Source organism: Myxocyprinus asiaticus, chromosome 23 (genome assembly GCF_019703515.2).
Source record: "Myxocyprinus asiaticus isolate MX2 ecotype Aquarium Trade chromosome 23, UBuf_Myxa_2, whole genome shotgun sequence".
Lineage (NCBI taxonomy): Eukaryota > Metazoa > Chordata > Actinopteri > Cypriniformes > Catostomidae > Myxocyprinus > Myxocyprinus asiaticus.
In genome coordinates this window covers 25,580,615-25,605,547 of record NC_059366.1, presented here as the reverse complement: position 1 = coordinate 25,605,547, position 24,933 = coordinate 25,580,615, and the positions used below count along the sequence as shown (strand labels likewise).

The following is a 24,933-nucleotide window of genomic DNA, read 5'->3' as shown; positions in this document are numbered from 1 at the left end:
TTGAGACATTTTCTTATTGTTTTCTTACATCATTAGTGTTTTTTTGTTTGTTTGTTTTTTTCTTTTTCAGGTGCGTAAAATTATTCGTGTTTGTAAGGGCATTCTTGAGTACCTGACAGTAGCAGAAGTTGTGGAAACCATGGAGGACTTAGTCACTTACACTAAAAACCTTGGACCAGGTACTTAAGTCAACTTTCCTTTATGTTGTGTTGCCTTGCACACTTTGTTAATATATATTTTATTTTTTGTGGTCTGTGAGTGGGCTAAAATGTTTACGAAGATTACTATGAAGATAATTATAATATTATTCAGAGGAATAGGAGGAACAATCTGAAAGTGTGAATGTGTCACATTATAACGCTTTTCAGCTTGGCTTATGAATATTAATTGCATAATATAACATTTGCCCAGTAGTCCTTGCTGAAATGAAGGTAAGTGGGCACTGGCCATAGTATATTAACCTTGTGTGTTCTTTTAGTCCACTGCTGAAGAAATGTGTTGACAAAGGTTACTATTTGGTCTTAAATGCTTTATGTGGCTGGATACATTTCTTCAAATATTGGCTGAAACTTTGAAAAAATTTGTAAAAGTGGATGGTTGCTACTCCCCTGTTATGATTACAATTTCTGAAAAGACTGTAGCAATCACGAGCAGAATTTGGAGTTTTGTTCATGTTAATAACTATCATAAATGTAAAAGCTGTGTTATCACCCTGAATATCTTCACTATATTGATTTATTTTGCTGTCCTGATAACTCTAAGGCATGACAAAAATGGCAAAGATGATTGATGAGCGGCAACAAGAGTTGACACACCAGGAGCACCGTGTGATGCTGGTCACCTCCATGAACACAGTGAAGGAACTGCTGCCTGTGCTTATATCAGGTGAGAGTGTGTGTGCGCAGTGGGCCAGGTCTGTGTGCCAGCCGTTGATATGGCAACACTGATAATTGCAGTCATTTATCCGCTGATGCCTTACTAGGAGGGAGAGATTTTTCACATCTTCCAGTTGGCTTTCTCTCTGCAGTTGGCTCAGCAAGGTTGATGGTGGCTTGTCTGCAACAGCAGAAAGTCTTTAATGGCAATGTATGCAAATATGGATAGTCGTATGGTGATAATTGGCTGCCTGATTGCTGTACACATCATTATGAATGAACAGCACTCCCAAATACATCTATAAAATACTGTGGGATCCACACTGAAAATCTGGGATTCAAAAAAATAAAATTGAGACCTTGAAAAATACAGAATGTTTGAGAATTTTGAAAAATGTAAAACAAAGAAACGTTAAGATTAAAATGAATCTGAAATATTTAGGATTCTGCCTATTTCCGGGTCTTTAATCAAATAAGTACATTTGTGACATTTACCATGTTAAAGGGATAGTTTCATCCATAGAACACAAAAGAAGATATTAGGCAGTATGTTAGCCTGAGTCATTATTCGCTTTACTTGTATGAGAAAATATGCAATGAAAGTGAATAGTGACTGAGGTTAACATACTGCCTAACATCTCATTTTGTGTTCCAAATTAAACTTCAAATGCAAAAATAGAAGCATTTTCACCTGTGAATTCATACTTTTAGACTCCACAGTATTTTTAGATGGCTCATAAAAGTGGGACTAAAAAAGATGTTTTTGTTGTTGTTCATCAGCCATTAAAATCTTTGTGACAACCAAGTGCACTAAGAGCCATGGTGTGGAGGAGGCCCTGAAGAACAGAAACTACACGTTTGAGAAGATGAGCACTGAGATCAATGAGATTATCAGAGTGCTGCAACTCACTTCCTGGGATGAGGATGCCTGGGCCAACAAAGTAAGACCCTTATCACATTCATACACATATGCACTCACACATATTTACTCTAAATGAGGACATATCATAGACTTCTGTTTTATATAAAGCTAGTTACAAATAAAACAGAGTAACCCAAACCCTACCCATAAAATAAAAATTACACATTTTTTGAATAAAAAACAAACAAATATTTATTTATGAATATTTTTTCAAAATGCCCCCAAAGGGAGGTTTTGTCATATTTTGCTAATTCTGGGGATAAATGTGTCTCCAAGATAGAGCTAAGTAAACCCACATATACACTCCAATACTTCAGCCCTTCCTTCCAGAGCAACCCGGTCTTAAAAAGTTACTTCTCTAAATAAACACTATGCTAAACTGGCCATGATTGGTACAAATTGGCTAACAGCCCATGCACAAGTTTATCAAACAATTTTTACAAGCTTAGATGCATCACTCAAACCCACATGGAATAATAGTGGCATTGGTGAAGAGGTCAACAGTCAGGTTCTGGATATAAAATCCTTTTCATTTCCTCCATAGAAAAATTGATTGAGCAAAAACATATAAAGTTTTCAAGACAGACTTTCCATGAGCTCTGAGGTTGTTAAACAAGGGAACATGCTTCTGTATAAGCAGCATGCTAGTATGGAAAAAAAAAATGAATTGCTGAATTCCCATTGAGGAACTACACTTCCCAAAATTCTGAAGAGAGATCCACTAATCAGAAAACACGCTGTTACTGTGGAAATGAGAATCAGAGCAGAATCGAACCCTGTGTCTCATTCAGCTCCCTATGTCGTGAATCAGTATATTATGAACATGAATTCAGGCACTGGTAAGGGTGTTCATCCACTGCACACTGGGACACTTATGACTCAATTACCTGCGACACATTAACAAGCTCACGCATGGAATATCATGTTAATCAGCACCACCGCTATATAAATGACACTATCATACATTTTCGTTGAAGATATTCAATTGTACAGTGTTATTATAACAGGTAAATGGCATAAATAAAGAAATAAAAATATATAGGAGTGTATTTTAAACCTTTTAACAACTGTAATATTTAAACGATTGTTTCACTTTCATGGTAATTATGAATGAAAGACATTACAAACAACATCTCTTTTAAAGAGAAAATAAGGCTTGGACTTCATAGTTTTACACTTGTGCTCGTCATCTAACGACTTGAGAGACTTCAGAAGACATGATGACATTTCTGGTAAGGGAATATAGGTAGCAACGATGCTCCCTGGTTTTTACGGTGCATTGTGGGATTTTTTAGAGAACAAATTGTTCAGTGCACTGGAACGATTTTGCAATCGAGACAGCCCTAAAAATGGCTGACTCCCTGATCAGTGCCCTGACTACTGAACTAGGGAGCTGACTGAGACGCACCTAAAGTCTTTCTAGCAAGTCAGTCCACTGTCGGCCTATAATTGTCGGACTATTTCCAGTCATGCCAGTGCAGCTGCTATCTGCTTGAATGGGGAAAACTGAAATGTAAAAAATGGTTGGTCAAGATTACAATCAAAGAGCATATTTCAAATCAGCAGGTAAAATATGACAACACTGGTATCATAAATTGTGCTGCTTAACCTCAGATTATGCTAAAAAACACAATGTTCACGGCTAGTATAGCTATTGCACATGTGCGTTCTTGAGATGATTGACAGGCGATGTCTGTATCTAAAAGGTGATTGGCTCTTTTACCTATAAGGCGGGACTTCCTTTCTACATCCGTTGACCATTGGGTGCTACAGCCTCTTGGGTGGGCGTTCCAATTTCTCCCATTCATTTGAATAGAAGTGGCCCATCTCTGCTAAATTGTCTCTGGCAGAATTTCTCAGCAGTGATCACTTCCATAAAGCATTCTGAATGACGTAATCTACTATTTTTATATATTGTAAGTTTCTGCAATACATTTTAAATATATGATATTTTATACTTTAAACAATGACTTAGAGTCAGTTGTTTTATATTGTACCATTGCTTGTCATTCACAATGCTTCATGGTGTCAGTAGTTCATTGCCTCATAAAAGATGGTTAGTCTTGTCTTGAGCCAAAAGTTGTAATGTTTTGTATTCTTGTATGAAATAACTCTTGGAGCTGGTTGTTTTGGTTTGAATTCAACTCTTTATTGAAGCATGTTTTGTAATGCCTATGGAGAAAATGAAGGGAAGAAAATAGTTCCCAAACTAAGATTGCTTAAGAAGTGGGCGTTCACTGTTGCACTTTATTAGGCCGCTTGGTGTATCTTTGTTTTCATACAGTGTTTTTCCCTGAATTAATTTGACACACCCATCCAATCTGCTATTGTAATAATCTGTTCCATTTCTAGCACTGTTCACAGTCAAGCTTAGAATTCAGGGACTACATGATATGACAGTCTCTAAAAACAGGGGCCTAATAAACAAAGATAGAAAAGCATCACCATATACAGACATAGCATCAGTGACAGTTAGATAAACAATCTACATATTTCACATTGGCAAACTCCACTGAACTGTACTGAATAATTTAATCCCTCGCACTGACTGATGACACCCTTCGCTTGCTTTGCATGCATATTAAATATTTCCATATCAAATCACTCTACTCTCGAAATTTGTTTCCTAAGCTTTCATTTACTTTGCTGTCACTTTTGTTTTTCTGTTTGCCCTGATATAACTCTTTAAACATTTCTTTTGTGCTCTCTTTCTTTTCTGTGTTCTTCCATTTTTCCCTTCCTATAGAAGGTAAGCTCAACTCTCTCCCCCTCTGTAATTCAACAAATTGCATGCCAGATCATTGTGTTATATGCAGGCAGTCTTCTTCACAATGTTGCTAACTGTATGGGTGTGTGTGTGTGTTTTAGCAGTCGTCCCTGTTTTATCTCATGTTGTCCAATAGAAGCCTTTATTAAGCCTTGCTTGATATCTTATCTTATATGCTGATTTGTGCAAGGGATGCTGTTTTTCAGAAACCCAACACAATAACAAACACTTAAACAATAAATTTGTTCCATCTCGCACCCTCTATATCCTTCAGTCTCATCGAGTCTCTCACACTGTTTCACTGTCCTTTATTCTTTCAGTTAATCACTAACACCTGTCTTTGGAAATGACAACACTTACTCTGGAGGCCAAAAGTTTGGAATAATGTACAGATTTTGCTGTTTCAGAAGGAAATTGGTACTTTAATTCACCAAAGTGGCATTCAGCTGATCACAAAGTATAGTCAGGACATTACTGATGTAAAAAAACAGCACCATCACTATTTGAAAAAAGTCATTTTGATCAAATCTAGACAGGCCCCATTTCCAGCAGCCATCACTTACAACACCTTATCCTTGAGTAATCATGCTAAATTGCTAATTTGGTACTAGAAAATCACTTGCCATTATATCAAACACAGTTGAAAGATATTTGGTTCATTAAATGAAGCTTAACATTGTCTTTGTGTTTGTTTTTGAGTTGCCACAGTATGCAATAGACTGGCATGTCTCAAGGTCAATATTAGGTCAAAAATGGCAAAAAAGAAACAGCTTTCTCTAGAAACTCGTCAGTCACTCATTGTTTTGAGGAATGAAGGCTATACAATGCTTGAAATTGAAGATTTCATACAAAGGTGTACACCACAGTCCTCAAAGACAAAGGACAACTGGCTCTAACAAGGACAGAAAGAGATGTGGAAGGCCAGATGTACAACTAAACAAGAGGATAAGTATATCAGAGTCTCTAGTTTGAGAAATAGACGCCTCACATGTCCTCAGCTGACAGCTTCATTGAATTCTAACTGCTCAACACCAGTTTCATGTACAACAGTAAAGAGAAGACTCAGGGGTGCAGGCCTTATGTGAAGAATTGCAAATAAAAAGCCATTTTTGAAACAGAAAAACAAAAAGAAAAGGTTAGAGTGGGCAAAGAAACACCGACATTGGACAACAGATAATTGAAAAATCACATCACAGAGAATGAATTATGAAATATAAAGCCACTGTATTTCCAGGCTCATTTATTGTTTCATTCATAAACTGTAATGAGAAAATTACTTTTCATCTAATTTATAACTTGTTGCCTCATTCAATATAAACCTTGGCATTTATTAGTAATTATTACATTATAATTTAACATGAAATCAGAATATATCCTTATTTAATTAATACATGTTCATGGTCTTATTGTGCATGATTCATCTGTTTTGATTTTTCTCAAAATGTAATAACTTCCAAATTGAGTGGTGCTAAAGTTTTGCAGTATCTTATTCTTGAAGCCCATGGACGAGCATTTTTTTGTTTGCATCAGTCCACACCCATTGAAATTCCCCACAACAGGTGCTTCTGATATCTGCCATAAAATCAGAGCATAATCTCATTGCATAGATGAGCAGAGAATGTTCAAATGGGTCTGTCATAAAATATTGATCTGGTTCCGATATCCTGGCTTGTCTCTGAACTCTTGTGCTCTTTAGGAAAAGAGCATTTGATGTGAATAACTAATGCACCATTATAAGGCAAGGCTTAGGTTTCCTTTATACCTGGATATCATTATATATTTACTTTCTGTAGATATAGCTAGAAAGCATCCCAGATGGATACTTTGAACAATCTAAAATAAAACATAGCTTTGATTTGTTTAACATTTTGATCACTACATAGTTCACATGCTTCCATTTGTTGTTTCATGGTTTTGACTACTAATATGTGAAAAATAGTAATAATAAAGAATGAGTACAGTGGCTGTGTCCAAACATTTGACTGGTAGTGTACATACGTAAACAGTATTTTCAGATTATATTTCTCATGAAGTTTTCACAACGAAAGGATATGATTTCTGAAGTGAACAGCTAAAAACGTAACAAGTTCATATGGCATTATTCTGTACTTTGCAGCTTGAGAATGCAACCCAATCCTGAGCTGACTTTATCTAATAGTGCACACGAATAGGAAATTCCTCATCCGCCTACAAATAATGTGATCTGTCTTGCTGGATGTTGATTGGTTGGCTTGAAAGCAGCAGTAACTGGATAGCAGGCAAAGTAGGCAGAGAAATGGATTGGGTTGATCATTTGTTGTAGCTGAAAGAGTCCCGTTGATTTTATTTGTGCTTATGCCTCCCACTTTATCAATTCGCTTCAGCATAGCTGCACTCTAAACTTATTTTGCCTCTCTGATACACATTTATGAAAGCGAGTTGACATGTTGACATCTAGTTGCATATTTTAGGGACATTTAAAAAGGTAGATTTGTCTATGCCGTACAGTAATGCTAGCATTACTCTGAGCTGAGATGGAGTATTTTAAATATTGACTTGTTGTCCAATAAATATATTTAAACTTTCTTAAAACAAGATAAATTTACTTGAGAAGCAAAATGACATACGGTAAGATAAGTCATGAAAAAAAAAGAAAAATAAATACCAACAACAACTTTTTGCCAATGGGGTAAGAAAAATGAACTTGTTCTCACTTAAATTAAGTATATTTTTCTCACCCCATTGGCAGATAGTATTTTCTTTGTTTAAGCATAAACCTACTGGTAACTATATTTTGTCATATTTATGCTTTAAACAAGACTAAAACAGTTTAACAATGAGATAAGAAAAGAAAAAAATATTAAAAGATATAATCTCTAAAAATTCTCTTAAATTGTACAGTTTTGCCACTCAAGTCAATTTATATTGTTCAATAATATCTAGATTTCTGGAGAACAACCCATAAACACTGATTAAGAATAGCCTATACAGTATACACGTATGTGTGTATGTGTGTGTGTGTCAATCTAGCTGCATATTTTAGAGTTGTGTGAAAGATAGATTTGTTTGTCTGTGCAAAACGATACTGTACTGCCATACAGTAATGCTCTGGCACTCTAAGATCTGAGATGGAGATGGAGTATAATAGCTGCTGGGCAGGCAGCAGGAGCAGGTGTTAGGGGTTAATTTCCTGCCTGTCTGCCTCTCCTGATTGGCTCTGACTTCGATTTAAGCTGCCAGAGTGTCTCCTGCTGGAAACGCCACAAGCAGAAACTCAATTATCAGTCCTTTTTACCATCTATTATTGTCTTGTCCTGCTTTAATGTTGGAAGACAATAAAATAAAACTTGATTTCTAAAGAAAATGTGAGTTGTGCTTGCTGGTCAAAACCCGCCCCCAGGACAATGGAGTTATGTACTCTACTCCAAGCTTAAAGAACCCACCCCCACGTCTTTTTGATATTCTAGTGTTGAGATTTGACTGGGGCGCGCTGCTTTGCAGTTGCTAGGGTGTTTTGGTTGTTGCTAAGCTGTTGCTAGGGCATTACAATGGTATCTTACTTTCTGATATCAAGTTTCTATGATATTCTGATCCCTGGATATGTGTGGCGAACCTTTTCAATTGAAGTGTATGGGATTTTTTTTTTTTTTTTTTTTTTTGTCTTATGTCATTTGTCAGGTGAAAATCGATAAGTCATGTCCATCGCACAGATGATGTTGAATTAAATAAAGTTTTGTCTGGAAGAAGAATGATAAGTATGGTGTTTAGTGATAGTGTTGCTTGATAGTAATAGAGACTAAAAGCTGATAATTCACCAGATTACTTTTGACTCTGAGCAGTACTCACACTAAACATGATTTTAAACCAGCGACCTTCATTTGCCTCTACCTATTATGATCTTTATTTGATCATTTTTCCGAAAATGTATATACTGAATGCATTGTCTACACAGATTGCAGATTACCTTGCTGTAGACTGCAGTAGAGAGGAGAGCCATAGACACAGTTGAGTTAGTAAACCAGACAGGTTCTCCTTTAAATGTGTGCGTGGTGCAATGGGGTGTGAAGTGATGATTATGTGATGCCTTCTCTTACTTTGTGTGTGACTGAGAGAAGGAGAGACTCTTCATGTCCTTCAGAGGGAAGGGAAGGGTCAATCTGTGCTGCAGAGACCCCTCCCTTCAGCATCCACTCCTTCATGTGAGCAAAGATATACTGCAATTACAGTACTACTATAGCTTTATAACCTCTCTAATCCATGCTATGAAATCCTGTTCTGTGGGCAAGTATGGTTAGTATGTTTGTCTTCATTTGTGTCACTAACTTCATTCTTTCTCCCTGAAGGACACGGAGGCCATGAAAAGAGCACTAGCACTGATTGAGTCAAAGATGGCTCAGGCTAAAGGCTGGCTGAGGGATCCTAATGGTCTACCAGGTAACATTAATAACTACACACATAATCAGTTGCTCCGGGTTAGAAAACGAGGAATCAACTTTTCCTTGATATTTTGAGATAAATGAGTTCAGTATTCTAAACATCATGTAACTTTCAGAAATAAACACTACTCCAGTGAAAAAGGATCATTTATTGCAACAAAGCTGCTAAAAAAGGCCCGTTCTATGACCTTTTGCAAATTTCAGACAGATCCATTTGAACACATGCATACATGACCGTCCACATTTACAAGTCAAAGACGCCTATTTGCCAACTTGGCCTGCCCATTCACAGTGAGGTAATATGGAGAATTAGGATAAATATTATATTTCATAATATGATAAGAGCTAATGATTACAGTAAAATGTGGGAAAGTCTGTCAAACCTTGAATTGTTGCCCGCTGTGTGTAACACCTGCTGCTATGAATGTCCTCCCGAAGGATCCCAACGTTGTATCTTATTTTACATGCATAAAATGCGCTTACATATGAGTATTACAGGCAAAGCAGCTAAAAATGACCTGATTACTTCTGAGGATCAAAGAAAGGTTAGAAAGTGGTCTTAAAAATACTAAATTATGAGTTTTTTGGCACAGGGCTGGAGTGGCTAATCATGAGGACTGGGAGAATTCCTGGTGGGCCACTCAAAAATTGGGCCGACAGGTCTGCATGTTGATTATTAAACTTTCAGTCATGTGTCGCATAACAGTTGACAACAGTCCGTATCTGGTATATAAGGAATCAGAATTGCATTCTGGATTATAGCAGCCTATATTATATATAATCTCTACTGTTTTATCGTCTCATACCCAAACAAATGAAAGACTGGGCTGTGAGAGATGATACATAGGCTGTTACGCCATCACATGGATGCTTCACTTGACAGGGAGGGATGGATTGCATAAGATCCAGCGAGAACAGATACTATCTGAATGAATGAACGTGCTTCAGGTAGCAGACCATGACATGTTCAATACTGACTCTTGTCTCACAATCTCAGTCAGTTAATCTCTGAAATCCTCCTTGCAGTGCAGAATTATAATAATAAAAATATTCTTTATTATTCACAAAATAAAAGAATACTTAAAGTAAATTAATACAGATGCAACCGCACGGCATGGTACAAAATAAGGGGACTTTATCTGAACAAACTGCACAGAGTGCCCGATCTACTTAAAGAGACAGTATTCATATTGCCAGTGTCCATATCATTTATCAAGTAAAAGAAAAGTACAGATTTGCTACTTTTAGTCTTTCACTCTTGTTGGAATTTGCCTTTTTTTTTTTTTTTTTTTTTTTTTTATCATTTAGCCTTCAGTAAGTTTCTCTAGCATAGCATTGCTGCACATATTTGCACTGAATCTGTTGCTATGTTTATTGAAATATCTCAAATACAAAGCTCTGAAAATTTGAATTGTGTGTCTTTACATCTTGAAATATTTATGTACAGTTACAGTTCTATAGTGTTGTTATTTGCATAGGTAGACTTTAAAATACACTTGACATTAAAATGTACTTTTTTTTTACAACAGATGCAATCAAGTCTTATGTCAGAAGACTAAAATCTAAATGATTAAATATTTTTGAAATTGTTAATGCCATATGTGTTATAAAGACATGGAGCGCTTATATTTATAGTAATTGCATATATAGTATATTTTGGCCATGTTCTCATTTTAACGTTATCATTTTTATTTAAATGGATTAAAGATGTGTGTGTGTTGTGGCCTAGCTCTGCTTCTCTGACAGCTGCTGTGAATGTTTTCGTACAGGAGACCCAGGAGAGCATGCGGTGCGTCAGATCCTGGATGAAGCAGGAAAAGTAGGAGAGCTTTGTGTGGGGAAAGAGAGGAGAGAGATTCTGGGAACAGCCAAGACCCTTGCCCAGATGACTGATCAGGTGTCAGATGTGCGCATCAGGTACGCCCCCTTCAGTGCACCTAGAGAAAGTGGAAGTACAATCAGACCTGTTAGGGAGCAATTAGTAATCAGTTTTATCACTAGTAGAGGTCAGGAAAAAATCCATCCATCCATCCATCCATCCATCCTTAAAATTGTGAGGTGAAATTTTGCAATACTTTGAAATATTGGGAAAAATTAAATTTCAAAGTATTGCAGTAGTTGACCTCACAATACTGTAATAATATTTTAACATCTATATTTTTAGTTAAATCATTACATGAATGTTTTTGGGAATAACGAGATTGAGCACTCGAGCAAGTGTTTCCGACCAAAATACAAACTCAGAACGAGCTTAGAAGTTTATTACTTTTTTTTTGTAAGTATATCCGCAAGGGATTCGTGCACTATTAAACACACTGGAACTGCATACGCTATTGCCTGTGTATGTTTTTTTACTGACACTGACATGCCTTTGCTACTTCTATGGCTCCATGATGAATTGAAGCAGGAAGTTCAGCAATTGTTGCGCAAAGCACTAAAGTCCATTGAAGATAAATGAGAAATGAACGAGTTAAAGATTGCAATATATCACAGTTTTGAATTGAAATACACTAATCGTAAATGGCAATATTATCATATTGTGACACAGATATCAATACAATATCATATTGCAAGGTCCCTGCTGATTCCTACCGCTAATCACCAGCCCATTGTATTGCTGATTCAACCACTTAATAAATTACTCAGTTCAGCATATCACACAGAGAGTCAAATGCCAACACATGTTCCCATAACGCTCATGTGAGGTGAATTATGCATTAATGCAGCTGTGTGCTGTTCATAATGACATCCATCCACCTTTATGCAACACATTATAGCTGTGTTTTGTGCCTCAGGGGATTTAACAGCTTGTAATTAACAACACAAAAAAGTGTGTCAGGTTTTATGATCAACACATTAGATGTTGTTTGTTAACAGTTTTAATTCTCCAGGGATAATTTATCCCTGAGTGCTGAATGCAGGAGAAGAAAGCAACAGTGTGGTGCAGTATGGGCCCATGTGTCAGGGATGTTTGGAACTGCAGAGAGTGAGAGATCAGACACTGGCTTCTGACTTCATTAGAGAGACTCAAGGAAAGCAGATTAAAGGCTGAAGGGCTGGATAATCGGAGGCCGCCGTGGCCCACTGCCTGCCCACAGATCACTCTCACACTCTTTAACTGACCTTTCAGATGATTATTGCATGTTAATTTCATACAGTGTTTTCTAGGATAGTTTATTTTCTAGAGCATTTCAAACATTTTTAATCTCTAAAAGCTATTATGGTGTCATTCTCTCCTCCTTGCAAAAATGTTTGCCTTTTGCTGGTTTTCTGATCATACAAATCAGTGGTCTAAAACTGGTTTTGCTTCAGGACCCAGATTTAACATTGGACATCAAGTGTGGACCACATTACCAAATGTAACCTGTATTGAATGTAGTCTTGGTCATATTTTCTTTTAGCTTGCATAGATGGATGTACAGCCTTTAAACGTCGAAAACAAAAGACATGGGAAGTGTTTTCTACTCCTTTTAAAAGTTAAAAAGCCTATTCTCTTTGTTATCTTTATAAATGTATATGGTTAGTTGCATTTTATAATGAGCATTGTTCTTTTCTGTGCTGTCTGTGACCCTATTCTTCAATGTTGTCTCTCCAGAGGTCAGGGTGCCACCCCCATGGGCATGCGGAAAGCTCAGCAGGTAGCTCAGGGTCTGGATATTCTGGTGGGGAAAGTGGAGAATGCTGCTCGGAAGCTGGAGGCCCTGACCAGTGCCAAGCAAGCCATCGCCAAGAGAACTGACACTGCCCAGGTCAAAATCAATGATTGTTTAACAGAAGCATAAAGATGCTCTGAGGTTCCATTAGTGGTTTTGTGTGTTCAGACTTTAGTCTTTGTGCTTATGTCATTGTGGAGTCTCCAGTTGTAGTTTTGAATTGAAGAGATTTTAATATGCATCCCAGAGGACACATGGGTACTTATAATTAAAGACATGTCCTCATCTAAATGGCTGTTACATAAATCTTTAACTGACTGAAAACCACAGATAAATTCTGACAACAACAAAGCCTAAAATATGATTAATTAACAGACTGATTCCGTGTGCTGAGTGTCACTCCTGTATCTTAATTCTGATCCAGCTCTGTAGAATTTTTTATTCTGATTGGTCAATTATGCCATTTTGCGGCTAAATTGTATATTTGATCATCAGCTCTGGCAACCAACTCTCTACATAGCTTTGATAGTTTGATGTCTCTTAAAGTACTCTGTGGTCTCTTCTTTTATTATAAAAAAAAAAATTCAACTCAAATCAATATTTCATGTCCATTTATTTATTTATTTGGTAAGTAGCCAAGAAATAAGCAGGAGAATGTAGTCAGTAGGACATTATCGCACAATAAACCTTCTCAGGAAGGAATTTTGGGTAGAATACTTCTGAAATGTAATCTGGTACTGATCACAAATTACACAACTAAAACTGTAATCAGTAACCTAATCTTTCAGACTACACTTGTAAAGTAATCTAATCTGATTATATGATTTTTAAAGCTGAAGAATGTAACTTTTTATGTGTTAAAGTACCTTCTATCCCAGTTTAATATGCAGAGACAACTATTAGTAAGCCATCAATAACCATCTTTCTGTGGCACTTTGAAAATTGCTCTGTTTGTTTTAAGCGACCCACTTAGACCCACCCCAACAACGTTATTGAACCAATGGCGTGAGTTGTGGCGGGACTATCTCTTTGTTTGACCAACAGCAGATGGGGGGCATTGTCAGAAAACAAAGTTTATGTTTCCGTTTGGTGGTGCCAGTGGTGCAGAAATTACATACTTCAGCTTTAAGTGTATTAAGTACTGATTTGTACTCCTTTCATTAAACTGTGGAAGTTTAGGACTTTATTTGGGAATTATTTATTATTCAGGACTATTTTCTGAAATTGAATGAGTTTTATATTTGTGGACATATAAATTGTGACAATTATAATGCATTCACAATTTGTGTATTTGTGTTTGCACTTCCTAATGAACACACAGTGTCTGCCAAAATTCATATAGAAACAATAAATTAATTGCCATTGAATTTCCAGTCTCCATTTGGGATTATGTTTCCAAATGGAAAATTCAATATATGTTTGCTGTTCCTTTAGAAAATAGTGAATTACACACTATTTAACACCATATTAAACATCAAGTAACATGAAATCAAACAGCATTTTGTCAGTGCAAGTCAGTGCAAAATGCAAGTCCCTCTAAACCATGTCGAACATTTTTGGGTATGACCCTGTAAATCTTCATGATCATCTCTAATTTGTAATAATAATCCTTAAATCATAAAATTATTGTGCATAAACTATTTATTTTTACAGAGCTGGCTGGCTGACCCTTACAGTGGACCGGAGGGGGAGGAGAACATTCGTGCTCTTCTGGCAGAGGCCAAACGCATCACTGACTTGTGTGAAGACCCTAAAGAGAGAGACGATATCCTGCGCTCCATCAGTGAAATTGCAGGGCTCACTACAAGACTGGTCGAACTTCGTAAAATGTGTGTAATTAGAGACTTACAATACAAATGGTTGAAATCCTTTAATTTAAAGAACATTCATGTTGGGGGCCTGGGTAGCTCAGTGAGTATTGACCCTGACTACCACCCCTGGAGTTGTGAGTTCGAATCCAGGGTGTGCTGAGTGGCTCCAGCCATGTCTCCTAAGCAACCAAATTGGCCCGGTTGCTAGGGAGGGTAGAGTCACATGGGGTAACCTCCTCGTGGTCGTGATTAGTGGTTCTCACTCTCAATGGGGCGCGTGGTAATTGTGCATTGATCGCGGAGAGCAGCAAGAGCCTCCACATGCGGAGTCTCTGCGGTGTCATGTATGACGAGCCATGTGATAATATGCGCGGATTGACGGTCTCAGAAGCGGAGGCAACTTGTCCTCCGCTACCTGGATTGAGGTGAGTAACCACTCCACCACGAGGACCTACTAATTAGTGAGAATTGGCCTTTACAAATTGGGAGAAAAGGGGATTAAAAAAAAAAATGTGTTTTCATTGATTGTTTTTTTTTTTACTTGATAACAATCATGCCAGTTTGGCATGTTAAGAAAATGTTATGTCAGTAATCAGCACATGATGAAAAGTGTGAAATGATAAACTCTTATGTTCGCAGTTAGGTCAGATAATGTAGCCAAGATTACATGATTGGTGAGACGCTTAGTGTTTGTATTTTCACATGTGAGTACTAAAAACATGTAACCGGGAGAGTGGCATGTTTTATCTGCATTAGATCTCTTATTTGGTCTTATCCTCAAATAGTTTTGTTGTTAATGTTTCATGTCTGACTCTTTCTGTGCCATAGGGGTAAAGGCGATACTCCTGAGGCTAGAGCACTGGCAAAACAGATTGGCACAGCTTTGCAGAACTTGCAGGCAAAGACTAGCCGTGCCGTGGCCAACATGAGACCCGCCAAGGCTGCGATTACCCTGGAGGGCAAAATGGAGCAGGCCTTGCGCTGGATCAACAACCCTGGTGTTGATGACCGTGGAGTAGGTGAGTGCCAACATCACAGATCCCTGCTGGCCCTGTAAAGCAAAATATTACTGCTTAAATCAGAGGGCATCATAATCAGTTTGTAGCTTGGCAGCCCATTTTATGTAACAAATTGAATCATAGGCCATTAGCCATTTTGTGGCCATAATTATGGTATCTGTGTCTGTGTATAGCCTAATGGTCATCTGAGGCCATTACTTTTTTTCCCAAAGGATGACACTGGCATGTTGGGCACTTGACTCTAGACCTTTATGTAATGTGACAAATGGCTATTTCTTCTGTCCCTGTTGTATTCATAGTTACAATATTTCAAACCATAAATAGTTGTCTAGTGTCCTATTCACAGCAGCTCATGTTACTTTCAGACTGACTTTAAGTAAGTCATGGCGTAATTTTAGACTAGAGATGTTCAGTCCTGCTTTTGGACATCTACCTTCCTGGAGCATTTAGGACTAGGGCTGTGTTCCAGTTCATATATTTACTATGCACTGCAAGTATATACTTACTATTTATATTAGTGTTAACCATTTTGTAAAAGCAATAAGCATTTGAGGCCATTCTGTAAAGCAGTGAGTGATTTATTGGTTAATTTAAACTGAGGTAAACATTTTTTAACCTCTTTTGTTTGCTGTGAACTGCACGCTAAAAGCATTGCCAAGGTGTACCAACCTGAATTTGAGCATCTTATCTCTGTCTACAGGCCAGGCTGCTATTCGAGGGCTGATAGCAGAGGGCCGTAGGCTGGCTAACTCTCTACCAGGGCCGTACAGACAGGAGCTGCTATCAAAGTGTGAGCGAGTGGAGCAGCTGATGATGCAGTTGGCAGAACTGGCCACGCGGGGAGAGGGTGAGAGTCCTCAGGCTCGTGCTGTTGCCGCTCAGCTTTTGGAGGCAATTAAAGTAAGAAGGCCGGATATAGTGCACCCCTTTTCTATTAAAAGAGTCCCAGTATCCTTCTCACAGCAGGTGTGTGAGAAGCATAATCTGATGTTTAGATCTTCTCAGATGGGAAGCACCAGTGAGATTTTGCTGACTCTAGTCTAGAATAATGAATTACACAAAGCAGGAGAGGGCTTTTGGCTCAATAGAACATAAGCCAATATTACCCTCTGGTGGAAAATGTCTTCATCACACCCCTTCCATGAGTGTTAAATACACTATGTGACCAAAAGTTTGTAGACACTCAAGCAACAGACAGCTATGTTTTTTTTTTAAGCATTTATTAAAAACCTATTGGCATTATTTGGCATTATCGACAAATTTATTTGTGCTTTTAGGCTAGATTACACTACACCACTTCTAAAATTAGAATACTATAAATGCAAGTCGATCTGTCAAGTCGATCCCATCACAAACTTATGTGGGAACACATGGCCACACGTTCTACAAGGCGCATGACAGATGTAAACAAACGTGGAGACTGCAATGCAAGTTGAAAGTGAGTGCCGTTAAATATTTTCTCCACTTTAAGCACTTGTTTGCCATCTCAATTTCGATTTTCTTTGCTTGCTCATCGGATGACTTCATATTTGAGTCGTGGAGCATCATGCACTACAAGATTTCCTCTACAGTCTGCTCTAAAATATCAAATATTTTTATATCCTTCAACTAAATGGAATAATTTCACTATCTGTCCAATTTGATGAAATATTTTTAACTCAATAGTAACTGAATCCTCTCCGTCTTCAGTGCATCCTGACCTCGTACTGTATGTGTTCAAACCGTTAATCTTCACACATAGCATCAAAACTGAACTTTTCAGGTAATGTTACAACTTCTCATTCAGGTAAATTGCCAGAGCAAAATTTACCAGTATTTTTGAACGGGGCATGTGAGGTCACACATGACCTCTAAACTGACATTTGCAGGTAATATTCTGGAAAGGCTGTATGTGTGTAAGGTGTTGTCCACAAACCTTTGGCCACATAGTGTATTGTATATTCCTTCCCATTTTCCCAAAAAGATTATTATTTTTTTAAGCTGTACAGTTAAATATCCCCTCATATTTTTAAGAAATTGAAGGCAAAGATGCAGGAGGCCATGACCCAGGAGGTGTCTGATGTTTTCAGTGATACAACCACACCGATTAAGCTTCTGGCAGTGGCAGCAACAGCACCTCTTGAGGCCCCCAACAGAGAGGAGGTCAGTGAAGCATGCCTAATATAGAAGAGAGATCTTTCACAATTGTGGAAATTGTGGTTGTTTTACACTGTCAGGTCACATATGCCAATGCATGTTTGCATCGTTATTTAAATGGGGAGTTCCCGTTGATTGTAATTACTACAGACTTAATCCTAAACACTATCCATAATACTAAAGTACAAATGTAAATACATTTTAGAACTGAATTAACACATTATTTAGTCTCGTTATAAACCATGTTTCCAAAAGAAGGTTTTGGAAGGATGGATGGATGGATGGATGGATGGATAGAAAATTTTTGTCAGATTTCCCTCACTTCTGGGGACACATGTGTCCCTAAAGTATTGTTAAGAAGGTAAATGCATGCAAAGGAGACCCTGCTGTTGACTTAATGCATTAGGAGTTTTAATTTTCCGTTTCCACCAGGTCTTTGTGGAAAGGGCCTCTAATTTTGAGAATCATGCCAGCAGACTGGGTGCTACAGCAGAGAAGGCTGCCGCTGTGGGAAGAGCCAATAAAAGCACAGTGGAAGGCATCCAGGTGGCAGTGAAATCAGCCCGGGATCTCACACCTCAGGTATGTGTGAGAGTCATGTCAGGGGCAGCTTATATATGTACTGTATGTCTGTGGATCCTGCGCTTATGCCAGGGTTACTTTATGTGGACGTAATGGCGTGCTTGAGACAGAGCCAGCCCTGATGTCTGGCCACAATAGCAACAAGATCGAGTCTCAAGATTGTTTACATACTGTAGTTTAGAACAAGTCTTCTCATTTACATATGAACAGTTCTGAAAGTGTTGTCAAAGTTTAAAGTTAGCATACCATGTAAGATTCTTTATTATCAGTGACTTTCCTCTTTTCTCACCCTCAGTGTGCAAGATAAGGTTATAACACCAAACTTGCTTTTTCTTAGTTTTTCCCCCTTTTTTTATTAACAATTTTGACAGAATGAGCAGTATAGATTGTCAGGGATCCCACGGTCATGGAAAACATGGAAATATCAGGGAATTTCTAAATTGGCTTGAATTTAGCATGTTAAATTAACATGTTCTTTTTTTTTTTTTCTTTTCTTTTTTTTTTTTTATATATTTCATCAGCTATGTGTAGAGTAAAACTTGCTCGCAAACCGTAGTGATGTGTAATTAGTGAGAATTGTTCTTTTTGTGTAAGTGAATGTGTCCAAATGGTCTACAAATTTGGCAGAATGATTCATTTGCTAATTGCGCTGAATTAGAATAATTTTTTAAATGCTTAGGTCTATACAGTAATCACAAACAACCGGAAAGGTCATGGAAAAGTCATGAAAATTATTTCGTAAAAAGTGTGGGAACCCTTAATTGTGATCTGATTTACTATATATGTTTGACGTGTATCTCTATTATCTCTTTTTTGCTCTTCTCATGAGCAGGTTACTTCTGCTGCACGCATTTTGCTAAAGAACCCTGGCAACCAGGCAGCATACGAGCACTTTGAGACCATGAAGAATCAATGGATTGACAACATTGAAAAAATGACCAGTAAGCTCATTTCAGCTGAATGCTGTGTTCTGAAATGGGGAAAAATGTCATGAAGCTTTGACAAGCTCAATAAACAATTTATAAGTCTGAAGATAGTAATCACTTTTTTTTTCTAAAAAATAAACTCAGAGATTTCTCTATACTTGTTTTAGGTCTAGTGGATGAAGCCATTGACACTAAATCCCTCTTGGATGCTTCAGAGGAGGCCGTTAAGAAGGACATTGATAAGTGCCGAGTGGCAATGGCTAACGTTCAGCCTCAGATGTTGGTTGCGGGGGCCACCAGTATTGCCCGGCGGGCCAACAGGGTCCTTCTGGTGGCCAAGAGGGAAGTGGAAAACTCTGAGGACCCTAAATTCAGGGAAATGGTTAAAAGTGCTTCAGATGATCTTGGTAGAACAATCTCACCCATGGTTATGGCTGCTAAAGCTGTGGCAGGAAACATCCAGGAACCAGGTTTTCCTCTTTCATGTTGTTTACTGGTTACAAATGATTAAATTCTTTGTAACTTCCTATTTAATACTGATGGATCTGTACTCTCCCTTTTGGTGAGCAGGTTTGCAAAAGAGCTTCCTGGACTCTGGCTACAGAATCTTGGCTGCTGTGGGGAAAGTCAGAGAGGCCTTCCAGCCTCAGGAGCCTGACTTCCCCCCTCCACCACCAGACCTTGATCAGCTGCATGTAAGTGCTGCCGCTCTCAAAGCTTCAAAGCATGCTTTAAAGATCCCGTGAAATTGCTTGACGAATGCAGTTTTCTGTCCATTCTGTGCAGAAGCCAATAGGCTTTAGTTCAGTCACAGCCATAAACCTTCTTGTTAGGTTGAGGTAGTAGGGGGAGGGAAGTTCTCATTATAGAAATCATTTGACTGGACAAAACTGTGTACTACACTACTGTGTAGTGCTAGACAGGTCGTCAATATTTTTGGTCCATTTTCGTAGAAGAGAAAGACATTTTTAATATGTATTTCTTCTAAAAGGTAATTTGGTCAACTTTTAGGAGTACACTTAAAGGGGTCATGACATTTTTTTAATTATTTTAGTATGTTCCTTGAGGTTCACTTATAATATTAGTAAAGTTTTTTGCACATACACACACAAAAAAGATTAATATATTTGTAAAAAAAAAAAGGTGATAATTTTCCACCCTCATTCTAATCCTCTGTCAGAAATGCTCGGTTTTGGTGCTGCTTCTCCTTTAAGACTCGACATTAAATGCCCACTGTTATGATTAGCTCTCTGCTTTTGACAGACCTGCTCTCTTCTTGCCATCTCACTGCTCACCACTAATGGGCGGGGCTACAGAAGTGATAAGGTAAAGCTGGCGTTGAAGTATTGTTGTGGAGGCGGTCGGATGCAAATGTCTACCACAGTGTGACATCACAATGTGGAGGAAGTAGAGGAAGAGTTATTTTGGCAGCTTGGTTTTAACAAATGGTCTTTTTGCAGTAAGGTGAAAGTTTTGAGTTCTGAAACTTACAGTATGTTTTTATAGTACAATGACCTCTTATACAGTGCATTCAGAAATTATTCAGACCCCTTCATTTTTTTTTTCACATTTTGCTATGTTGCAGCCTTATGCAAAAGTGCTTTAAATTATTTATTTTTACCCCATAATGACAAAGCAAAAACCTGATTTTTGATAACTTTGCAAATTTAATAAAAAGAAAAAACTAAAATATCACATTGACATAAGTATTCAGACCCATAACTCAGTACTTAGTTAAAGCACCTTTGGCAGGGAATACAGCCTTAAGTCTTTTTGGGTGTGATGCGACAAGCTTTGCACACCTGAATTTGGGGATTTTCTGCCATTCTTCTCTGCAGATCCTATCAAGCTCTGTCAGGTTGGATGGGGACCATTGGTGGACAGGCATTTTCATATATATATTTTTTTCAATTAACATTTTTTATTGATTCCTAAATATACAACAAAGGAAAACACAACACATATACATCGAATAAACATTTAACCCCCACTAATATCCCTCCCCAATCACCAACTCCAACGAACACCCCTGTGGTCACATATCATAATGCACACAAACACACAAAAAGAAGAAGAAATAAAAGAAAGAAAATATAATAAACATACATAATTAAACTAAATTTCTCTCTCCATATCCCCTGCACAAGAGTCCCCCCAAAACACTAAATAATTGCCTCATTTCCTAATAAACAAGTCCCAAAACCCCAGCCTTCTACTTGCCACCTCCTCAAAAGCTGCCACCCTCCCCATCTCCTCACACCACTCCGGAAATGAGGGTGCTCCTTCCGACTTCCAACCCCTTAAAATAATTTGCCTGCCAGGCATGATACTGGTCAGAACCCAATTTTTTATGTGTTTATCCCCCAAATTTATGATTGCCCCATCACCCAAAATAAAGAGTCTGGGGCAAAGTAAAATTTGAGTGTCCAAAACGTCACATACAACTCTGAACCTTCAACCAAAATTCTTGGATCTTAACAACCCCCCCTCCTCCCCCCCACAAAACAAAACATGGGTTGTGTCTCCATCTTCTGATTGGCATCACCAGCAAGTGGGTGTGTCTTTAAAACCAAGCCTATACAATCTAGAGGGGGTCCAATAGAATCTATGTAAAATCTTGAATTGCATAAGGTGCACCCTTGCATCTCTAGATGCAGACTTTAAATTTTTTTGAATCTTAGCCCACACTCCCTCCTCCAATACCAAGTTTAAATCTTTCTCCCATAATCTTTGATAGAAGTTAAAGCTCCGACCCCCAGACTCTGAAGGGAGCAATATACTGATGCCTCATGACCTTTTCCAAAAGCAGTAATCACCATTCCCAGAGTATCTGCCACTTTGGGGGTGGGTGTGCTACTCCCAAAAACAATACAGAGCAGGTGGCGCAGCTGTAAATACATATAGAACTGAGATCTGGGAATTCCAAAATGTTGAACCAAATTTTCAAAAGATCTCAACACTCCTCTCTCATATACTGTAGGTCACCGAGTGTAGTAACCCCCCTCACAATCCACTCTGACCACTATGGGTTCAGCCATATGTTTGAGGCAACATTTAAATAAATGTCCAAATTAAACACTCTGGACACTTTTGTCCATACTGTGTGCAAATGTGAGATAACAGGGTGTAACTTAACTTCTCCAATTAGTTTGATAGAAAGGCTTTGCACTGGCAAAATAGGGGCAAGAACTTCCTGTTCAATACAAAACCAGGGAGGGGCTCTCTCAGGTGGAAGCGACCAATGAGCTAAATGTCTGAGACCGAATGCATAATAATAAAACATAATCTTCGGTAGGCCTAGCCCACCTTTGTCAATCGGCCTATGTAACTTATTAAAATGTAATCTATGACGCTTACCATTCCAAATGAAGGACTTCGCTATGCTATCAAATTGCTTGAAATAAGAGAGGGGGACATCTACAGGGAGAGATTGTAACAGGTAGTTAAATTTTGGAATACAATTCATTTTAATAACATTAACCTTCCCAATCATAGATAAATGTAATGAAGTCCAGCTGTCCACATCGCTTGAAAACCTTTTTATTAAGGGGTCAAAATTAACTCTAACTAAAACAGACAAATTTGCTGGGAATAAAATGCCCAAATATTTAATGCCCTGTTTGGGCCACTGGATGGCGTCCGGCTGGAAAGCGTTACTGGGCAGTACGCTGTCAGAGCCAAAGCTTCGGACCAATTGACTCCATATCCTGAGAACTTAGAAAAGGAATTAATAATTCTATGGAGGCAAGGCATAGATTTAATGGGGTCAGAGATGAATAATAAAATATCATCTGCATAAAAGCTTATTCGCCACACCTCCCGCCACCACCCCTGGAAAATCATCTTCCCTTTTTATCGCGGCTGCTAATGGTTCCAGGGCAAGACAGAACAATAATGGGGAAAAAGGGCAACCCTGCTGGATTCCCCTATCCAGAGTAAAATAATCTACCGGGTGTCTATAAAGTAAATTAATCCATCCAATAAAAGTATTCCCGAACCCATATATTTCCAAAATCTTAAAAAGATAATCCCATTCTACCATATCAAATGCCTTATCGCCGTCAAGTGAGATGGCAGCGACCGGAGTCTGATCATTCGCTACTGACCACATGATATTGATGAAATGCCTAATGTAATCAGAAAAGCTGTGGCCCCGAATAAACCCCACCTGATCTATATGTATAAGAGGTGTCATAACTTTTCTTAATCGGTTAGCCAGAATTTTTGACAATATTTTTACGTCTAGCTGGATCAGGGAAATTGGATGGTAACTCTTACACTCGCTTGGATCTTTGTCCTTTTTAAGAATCAGACTGATACGGGCTTGTGTCGTGGTTGGCGGAAGCTTTGCATTCTTTAATGATTCCATTTAAACTTTTAACAAAAGTGGAGCCAGTTCTGTAGCGTAAGATCTAAAAAATTCAGAGGCAAAGCCATCTGGCCTGTAGGCAAGGCCTTAATTACCTCGCCAAGCTCCTTCAAGGTTATCTCAGAATCAAGAGAATTTTTTTGCTCAGTCATCAGTTTAGGGAGTTCTAATGGTTCCACAAAGTTTCTAATATCTTCATCAGTAGACATAGATGTGGAACTATAGAGATCAAGATAGAATTCTTTAAAAGCATTATTAATATCAATGGCTGAGGTAAATATTTCACCACCAGCAGATTTCACTGAGGGAATGGTAGAAAAAGACTCTCTCTGCTTTATATATCTAGCCAAAAGCTTCCCTGCTTTGTCGCCCTACTCAAAATATTGCCCTGAATAGCCAAAACTCCACCTTCCGCGACAAAATAGTATTATATTTGTATTTCAATCGGGTCAATTCTCTTAGGCCATCAGATGACATTTGGTGCTTCAGTTCTGCCTCAGCACTTTCAATATTCCCTTCCAACTACCCAAGTTCTTGTGCTTTGGATTTTTTGATGAATGAGCCATACTGTATGATCTCACCCCTAAGAACTGTCTTAAGTGCCTCCCAAGCCATGCCCACAGAGGATACTGAGGACCAGTTGGTCTCCATATAGACATTGATTTCAGCCTTTAGCATTTGTTGGAATTTAGGATTTTGCAAAAGGGATACATTAAAGTGCCAACTATATGATTTCTTTTTCTCTGTATGTGGCAACACCTCTAAACTCAACAGGGCGTGATCTGAGACTAAAATGTTTCCAATTGAACAATCAACAACAGATTAAATGAGAGACTTAGATCTATACAAAAAATATATTCTAGAATAAATCTTATGGACTGATGAAAAAAATGTATAGTCCCTACCAGATGAGTTTAAAAGTCTCCAAATATCTGTAAGACCAAGATTTTTACACATCCTGTGAAGTGTCACTGTTCCTCTAGGGGGCTTGCACACTTCTGCTTCACTATGATCAAGGACTGAGTCCATCAAAAGATTAAAGTCTCCTCCCAATATTATATCATGAGGGGTGCCAGCGGCTTGCAACATCCCTTCAAGATCTATAAAAAAGCCCTGATCTTCAGCGTTAGGTGCATAAATATTAGCCAAAATCAACCTTAGCCTCTGAATTTCTGCTAAAACAATAATGAGTAGCAGATTCATCCACAAACTGTCCCGAAGGAGTGTTATTCCACAAAACAAACTCCAGCCGCTAGGCAGAACCATCACAAAATATACAAAAAAGGTGCTCAGTTCCTCGAACAGTCAAGTGAATGTTCAGTGAGTCAGTCCCACTCAGCTGCAACATGAGAACCACAAATAACTTACTCAGTCATTGACTTTTTGAAGGACATTGCTTGCTGTAGGTATGTAAATATTTTGCGGCCATCCTTAGTATCTATTCTCAATTTGGCCAGG

General features: G+C 38.2%; 1 protein-coding gene across 2 annotated transcripts in view; it reads left to right on the top strand.

The window, feature by feature from the left end:
- The window catches only part of LOC127413577 (vinculin-like), an 82,776-nt gene that overhangs the window by 45,720 nt on the left and 12,123 nt on the right, over window positions 1-24,933 (top strand). For both annotated transcript variants that reach the window (XM_051650829.1, XM_051650828.1), the window contains exons 4-17: window positions 71-179; window positions 763-885; window positions 1,656-1,816; window positions 8,887-8,977; window positions 10,749-10,896; window positions 12,575-12,728; window positions 14,286-14,461; window positions 15,272-15,462; window positions 16,163-16,362; window positions 17,476-17,604; window positions 18,031-18,180; window positions 19,013-19,121; window positions 19,274-19,576; window positions 19,677-19,801. In XM_051650829.1, the coding sequence (XP_051506789.1) occupies window positions 71-179; window positions 763-885; window positions 1,656-1,816; window positions 8,887-8,977; window positions 10,749-10,896; window positions 12,575-12,728; window positions 14,286-14,461; window positions 15,272-15,462; window positions 16,163-16,362; window positions 17,476-17,604; window positions 18,031-18,180; window positions 19,013-19,121; window positions 19,274-19,576; window positions 19,677-19,801 (2,169 nt within the window). The remainder of the gene's footprint in view (window positions 1-70; window positions 180-762; window positions 886-1,655; window positions 1,817-8,886; window positions 8,978-10,748; window positions 10,897-12,574; window positions 12,729-14,285; window positions 14,462-15,271; window positions 15,463-16,162; window positions 16,363-17,475; window positions 17,605-18,030; window positions 18,181-19,012; window positions 19,122-19,273; window positions 19,577-19,676; window positions 19,802-24,933) is intronic.